Here is a 7,198-nt window from a genome sequence, read left to right as displayed (position 1 = left end):
GTCTGGGGGAGAGGAAGCACTTTGGCTTTCAAGGACTAATTCTGAGATACTTTTTGCATGTTTTATGTTGGTTTGACAGGTAAACAAGCAATGTGTTCCACTGACTACACATCAGAGATTTTAATGCATAATATATAATCTAAATGCACAATGTTGCGCTCACCACAGATAATTTTTTATCAATTATGCTCTTTGCTGCTGTTGCAAAAAGGTGTCCATGCAAAGATTCACAGCTGCTAAGCTTCAGAGCCTTCAGCATCCCACACAGTCCGCAGCACAGAGGGTGAAAGGCCCACAGGCTGGGGTGAGGACTGAGCTTTGCCTTCTTTCCTCTATGAACACATGCTCATGTATTCCCCTGTCATTTTGTTCTTTCCTTTTAGAGATGGCAAAATATGACAAATTAGTGACACATGACTGGCTAAGTGAGAAGACATCACATCACAGACAAGTTACACTTAGTTGACCTGTGCAGAATCTGAAACAAAAATACCTGAAGGAAACATTCTATAATCAACATGAAACAAATTGTAAGTTGTCTAAAGCCTACTATATAGGGCTCAAGTTCTCCAAGGAGCATTTGATATTTGCCTAATTTGGGATACTTTTAGAGGGTAAAAAACTTGGTTTTGTTTTATTCTGCATTTTCCTCCAGAATATTATGAGCACAAACTAAAACTAGGGTTTTGCAATGGCAGAATTGCTAACTGTGCTGCAGTTTTGGTGTGGTTTTCTGTGTGTATATGTTTTGGATTGGGTTTTTTTGTCTGGAACTGTTTTATGCTTTATTCTCTGTTTGAGAGTAGATATCAGCAAAAGCTTAGCTTGGAGAATGCTTAAAGGAACACATAGAGTGCCCAATCAAGCCTGATTTTATTCAGTAACAACAGAAAATAACAGGGGTGAGAGAAAATGTCAGTTTTGCCTTTGGTACAGGTGAGTGAGAAGCCTAAAGCAGCTCTCTGAGGAGCTACCCTGAGCCAAGGGAGCATCCATCAGAGATGGATGGGTGAGATGCAGGAGCAGAGCTCAGCCGTCCCCTGGGACCCAGTGATTGTGCCGTGTGTCAGCACCTGGTGAGAATGCTGATGTCAGGACACATTTAGAGCTGTAATCATCCTTGACAAGATGAAATATGGCCTCTGAATTCCAAGAACATATGGGATTACTGAGAAGGAAAATGGTGTGAACAAGGGCAATTATAGCAATAACTATCCATGACACACTACATGGAGTCAGCCAAGCATAACACAGATATAATGAAAATATTTTTAAAGGCAAACATGATGTAAGCCAGTGCCAAAATGATCTAATTTATTATTCTGTCATGAATGGTAAATGTTAATAACCTCTGTGTTTCATAAAATAGCAAGAAAGCTTTCTTTTACATATGACTTGCTACATTATTTTAAAGGATACAAAGCGAAGAAGGTTTATTGAAAGACGATGAAAAACCTTTCTCATCTAAATCCTAGTCTTTAATTTTTCAGCATATAATTGCTCTTGTTATTTTTCTACAGCACACCACACCTGCACACCTAGGCAGCTGGCAGCCTGTTAATCATCACAGAACTAGCTCTAACCTTGAGAGGAGCTGCAGGACTGCATCCCTGCGAGGGGACTGAGGTGTGACGGTTCTGCACTTGCATTCTCATTGTCAGATAAAAGTGTAAGAGGTATAAAGTTTTCAGGCAAGAAGCACTAGTTAAAAACCCATCACTTCTGACCTGCTGTGGGCTGAAACCATTCCCAGAGCCAAAACTGCAGCCACAGGCACTCAGGCAAGGCCTGACCTGGCTCTGCACTGGCTGTTCTGAAAGCCAGGAGTTCTCTCCCTGCAGTTACCCTCTGGGTATAAAGTTTAACAGAAAAACTGCCTGCACATCACCTCAGCACCCTGACAGACAGCAGGTCTCTCACAGGATGCATAATTGCTCTGATGTTTAATTGCAACAATAGCACTGATAGGGAACCTTCATTGTTATGCTGTTGTTTACAATCCATATCCATAGCAAAAGAATCATTTTAACAAATACAGAGTCCTTTTAGGAAATTAAGATTTCTTATTTATTTGAGGGGGAAAAACCAACAAAACTAAATTATTTTACTAATTACTGGCAAAGTCATTCTTGCTACATTACCTATTTTTAAAACTCACATTTCATTCAATTAAAATTTCATACTGTTGACAAAATGACGCTGTCCAAAAAAAAAATATTGTAATAGCTGCTATATACAAGCCCATAAATAAACTGCAAGATTTTCAAGCTTCAAGAGACTGAGGACAGAAAGAGATTGTTTAAAGATTCATTTGAGCATTTCTTATTCAGTACATTTGCTGCATTCAGTACCAAGAAAAACACTTTGAATCAAACAAAAAGAATGGATATCGATGGCAACAGAACACATTTGTACTTTGTGGGGATTTTCACCAGTTTATCAAAACCAGAAGGAGCCCCATGCCCAATGCAGTGTGATAAATTCATGCTCCAAACCTCGTGGGCCATGAACAAAATAAAACTGCTTCATCCCAGCCCCGTTCAGGTGCAGCAGGACCCTGCATGCTCTGAGGATCCCAGGAGACACTGGGTCATCCCTCACAGCACTGCCCCGTCCCTTTCCAAAGTATAAAACCAAACATGCTGTCATGCTTGTCTCAGGCTTGGTGAACAATTTTAAACCAGAGCACGCCTGGATGAAAAACTGCCTCAGCCCTTTGTGCCACTGCCATTCTGCGGTGTCAGTGGTATGTTTCTTGTTGGGGTTTTTTCCAAAGGGACCTTGACTGGTCTCAAAATGACCAATACAGCACAGGAAGAAATGCAGGTAACAAAAATTGTGCAGAGGGGAATACTCTTAAAAATTAAGATTTTTAAAAACAAAACAAAAAAAAAAGCTTTTATATGTTATCTGGTTCATTCACAGAACTTTGTGCTATAATACAATGACTAGAAAATTATCAAGGAGGATTTCAATCTATATTTGTGGTCACAGTATAAAAAAAACAAAAGCAAACCAAAGAAACAAACCAAAACCAAAAGAACTCATATGGTCCAGTATAAAAAATATACTTAAATACATTGTGTGCACACAATACAAACTCTGAGCACTGTTATCACAGTACTTTTCTATTCCACCTCCTCTGTACATCCCAAGGGCTCTGTCTACAAGGTCTTTCAGGGAAAAAAATAATTTTCAGGCCAAGAAAAGCCCAAATATTTGCACAGCTGTAAGACAGAGCAGTGCAGAAAAGGCTAGGAGAAAACCATACAGAAAAGCCAAAATAAAGACACAGCCATCTACATATTTAGCTTTTACTGACCCTCTCTATGGAGTTAGCTGTCAACAACTGGAGTTATTTGCATTAGGAAACATGAGATTAAAGCCATGGATTTCATGCCTGTAAATGTGTGATGTGCAGTTCTGCTCTGTTCCAGCTGCAGGAATCCAGCAACTAAATCTGGTGCAACTAAAATAATTTCTGTAGAATGTTTTGAGCTGTAAGCTCAACAAACTTGGGTGGACTCTGGGCTTCCAGTTTGGTGATCACACCCAGGTGTGGGAAGGGGAAAAGGCAGGAAAGATTGAGCCAAACTGAAACAGATCTTTATTTTTAGTGCAGGAAGAAAATAGGAACAAAACTTGGTTTGGACCAAACAGAAATTAAATGCATTGAGTTTTTCTAAACTTTAAATTCCATGTCTTTTGGATTAAACACATCACTAAATTCAGTCATATTTGGTGGGTATTTCCTGTTCCCTAAAGATTAATTTAATTTCATTTTTTGATAAATTTACTATGCAATAAAAAATTTTCACTTTGCATATTAGAGTGTAAATACCTTTTCTATTAGAAACAAAAAACACCAGGACCAGGAATGGTCGGAGCTGCTGAATGCACAAACGTTTAATTAAGGCTAAAAAAACCCAACACGAAACATCTTATGAAGAGGTGAGGTTGAAGAGTTGCATTTTCTGCCTGTTGCAGTACTTTGGTAGCCCAGTGGATCAGGACAGTGAATTACCTGCTGACCTCTGCCAGGGGTTAAGCTCTGTGGGCTCCGGCTGGGAAGGTGCACGTTTGTGTGGCCCTGCCTCGTGCCCCAAACACCACTCTGAGACCCTACAAAACACTGCTCAGAAAAAACATTACAGTGTTTTTTCCCTCCTCAAAGACAGTTCATAGCAGTACTGAAGCAGAAGCTACTAAATGCTGAGCAGAGTCTGAAACCACAAAAAGAGACTGCAGAGACCTGTTTAAAAGCTGTCTGCAGGAAGCAATACACAGACTGGTTTGTAGGCTGGCTGTCTTCACAGTATATCAATGTCTTACATCTTTGTGGCAGCAATTCAGTGTCTCGAAATGACCAGCAAAAGGAGCAGGGTAAGTCACAGCTCTAGGGTTAGAGTTTGCAGAATGCACCCAAAGGAGAGTTGCTGATTGCATCCCCGAGCTGCAGGGGAATAACTGAATGATTTGTATGGCCATGTATCAGCAGACACACATCAGCAACAGAGGGGCTGTGGGCTGCTCTAGGACAGCCACAGCCAGTTTTGCCTCTGATGATAACAGGGCAAGAGGAAGAGCTAAAATACTACCAGGCCACATCCAGGAGATGTTACAGGTGCTGTTTATGTGCTCATTAGCTTTGCCAATCCACACCCACCTTGGGAGTGGGGTAGCTGGAACCTGCTCCTCCCTCAAGTCCTGCCTTCCTTGTAGCATCTAGATAAACACCACACCATGTATTTTGAATCAACTTCACTTTGATAATTCTGTAAGGTAAAAAATATAAACAGAGAGAGCACAGAAAGTCTGGGATAGTCTCATTACAACATCACAATGGGAAGCATTTCATTTTAGAGCATAAAAATCCATATTTTCAGAGGTATGTTGCTTTCCCTCAGTTCTGGGAGCTGGAATGATTCAGAGGCAAGAAGCCCTTCTTGCATACGTAGAGTTTTCATCATTGCTGACAAAACCATCCAGTGTATATTTGTGCTGGTCATTTTTACAGATACTGCTAGTAGCCAAGTGCTAGAATGTGTTACAGTTTTGAAGGCAAGCAATGAGGGCTATTTACTCAACAAAACAATGGCAATTCCCAATTCATTAGGCAGTGATTAAAAACCCAGTTTTCTACTGTTACAGTGAGAAAAAGCTGGTGGACACGGTGTCAGAGGTCCTGAATGTGTGGTTTGATTTTCTCTGAGGAGCTGCTGCTCCTGTCAGACTGCTGATAAATCAATGCGGTTTGCTGAATTGGTGCTTTTATCCCAGGTGTTCAGCTTCGTGGGAGTTGTGCCTGGCCTATTCCCAGTCATCTGGAAAATAAAATAGTATAGAAAATCGATTTATTTATTTGCCAAGCCACTCTTGCCTGGATGAAATAAAAGCTTGAAGGCATCTATTTACATTACAGTGTTGTCACGGGGTCTTGAGAGCATATGCCATAAAGGATTTTTAAACAGGTATTGCCAGGATCTAAGGTGATTGGCAACGATCACTTAATAACACCTATCACTTCAGATGTCTGGTTCTTTATAAAAAACAAATGTCTCCTGTCTCAAGACAATCTAAGGAGAGCTAGAAAAGAATATTCACGTGCTGGCTTAAGTGCAAGAATGTCCCATCAGAGAGCCACCACCATCAGAGCAATACATAGCCAAAATGCTGCTGGGATGCAGAAGTCCATTGTAATTGGTGGGAATAGCCTTATTGAACCATATCCAGAGCCCACAAAGCTGTTTCCTTTATTCGATAGTTTCCCAGAAGGCAGAGTTATGTCCTTTGCTTTCAAAACAGATATTGAAGCTGCAACTTCATGCTTGCTGGTTCCACCTGTCTGCACCTTGCATTAGGTTGGGACTAAAAATACCCATGGGTCTGCTCTGTTCTTTCCGACAGAATTTATTCTGGAACACTCTCAAATACAGTAGGGAAAAGAAAAAAGGAGCAATACTTACAATGTCTGAATTGAAGGGCTTCACATTGATGTTGCGTGTTGAACTGCTGGTGAGGGACCAGACCTTGGTTTTGTGCTTAAAGGCAGCTCTAACCTTTGGCAAAAACAGTGAAACCAGTTGAAAAAGTTGTGTTTATTTTCCCAGGTGCAGCCTGCAATCATTTCCCCTTTTTCCTTCCTCCACACAAATGTCACTGTGCTATTAAACAACAAACAGTCCACCCCTACACTTTTATTTGTCGTTATGGACTTTTGACTTGGAAACTTTCACATTTTCTAACTAAATACAGAGCCCCAGGCTGGAGCACAAGGTGCCCCATGCAGGTAGGCTCTCCCTGGACTTCCCACAGCCCTGAATATCCAGGTGCCAGCAGGACAGAGCAGCTGCCAGCCTGCTGTAAACCGAGTCATTTAAAGATGCTGGATGAAACTCTCTGGAGATGGGGCAATATTCTTCACCAAGGTGAAAATCAGCTGCAGGAAGGACAGATGGTGAGACAAGCAGGTGAGATTTGCCAAGGATTGATGGCTGGGAGTAACTGGTGTGCAGATCAAGAACAGTTTTTCAGACCATCTTGGCCCATTCTCCTGTGATTCTTCATAATACCAGTGCATTTCTTTTTCACCCAGCCACTTCTATACCCAGTCTATGGATGTTTCTTTACAATGTCTGAGTCTTACTTCTCAGAAAGAAATTCTCAAGAATTCCTGCTGTTTAGCTAAAGGAGTATTTTAGATATGCACAGCCTATGAAGGAGCCAGTAAGACCTGCTCTCCAAAAATGACAGCTCACATCATCTGTGTGGTTTTTGAGGATATAAATTCTGAAAAGTTTCTGAAATTTATTTCTCACGGGGTTCTGGAAAAATGACAGCAATTCAAATATTTTTATTTGATATAAAACATTTGAAACTTGAAAATTTCTAAGCCTGGGGGAGAATAGGATAAAGAAATATTTTTCCTCCCTACCTTTAACCTGCCTGTTAAATTTTAGTTGATTTCTATAAAGACCAAGAGTTTCACAGTCAGACCTGACTCTCCAAGTTGATTTTGGCAGGGATCACATCAGTGAATGCTCTGAGCTAGAATAGGTTGGCAAATATTAATAAATAATAATTTCTCTACAGAAGAGTTGAAGTGCTGCTGTTGCACAGGAAGCAGCAGTAGGTTATGGGGCACAGCTACTCCTTAACAGCCAGGAAAAAGATCTGTGGGGAACCAAAGCTCTGAGGG

General features: G+C 40.8%; 1 protein-coding gene across 2 annotated transcripts in view; it reads right to left on the bottom strand.

The window, feature by feature from the left end:
• Positions 1-2,043: 2,043 nt before the first annotated feature.
• Positions 2,044-7,198, bottom strand: part of ADGRD1 (adhesion G protein-coupled receptor D1) — a 117,658-nt gene continuing 112,503 nt past the window's right edge. The window contains exons 24-25 of one of the 2 annotated variants that reach the window (XM_012577935.5): positions 5,967-6,059; positions 2,044-5,324 (exon numbers count right to left, since the gene is read on the bottom strand). In XM_012577935.5, coding sequence (XP_012433389.5) covers positions 5,229-5,324; positions 5,967-6,059 — 189 coding nt within the window. In that variant the 3' untranslated portion in view covers positions 2,044-5,228. The remainder of the gene's footprint in view (positions 5,325-5,966; positions 6,060-7,198) is intronic. The other variant, XM_030285668.4, reaches the window with a different exon arrangement.

This window comes from Taeniopygia guttata, chromosome 15, assembly GCF_048771995.1.
Source record: "Taeniopygia guttata chromosome 15, bTaeGut7.mat, whole genome shotgun sequence".
Lineage (NCBI taxonomy): Eukaryota > Metazoa > Chordata > Aves > Passeriformes > Estrildidae > Taeniopygia > Taeniopygia guttata.
This window is presented reverse-complemented; position numbering and strand designations above follow the sequence as displayed.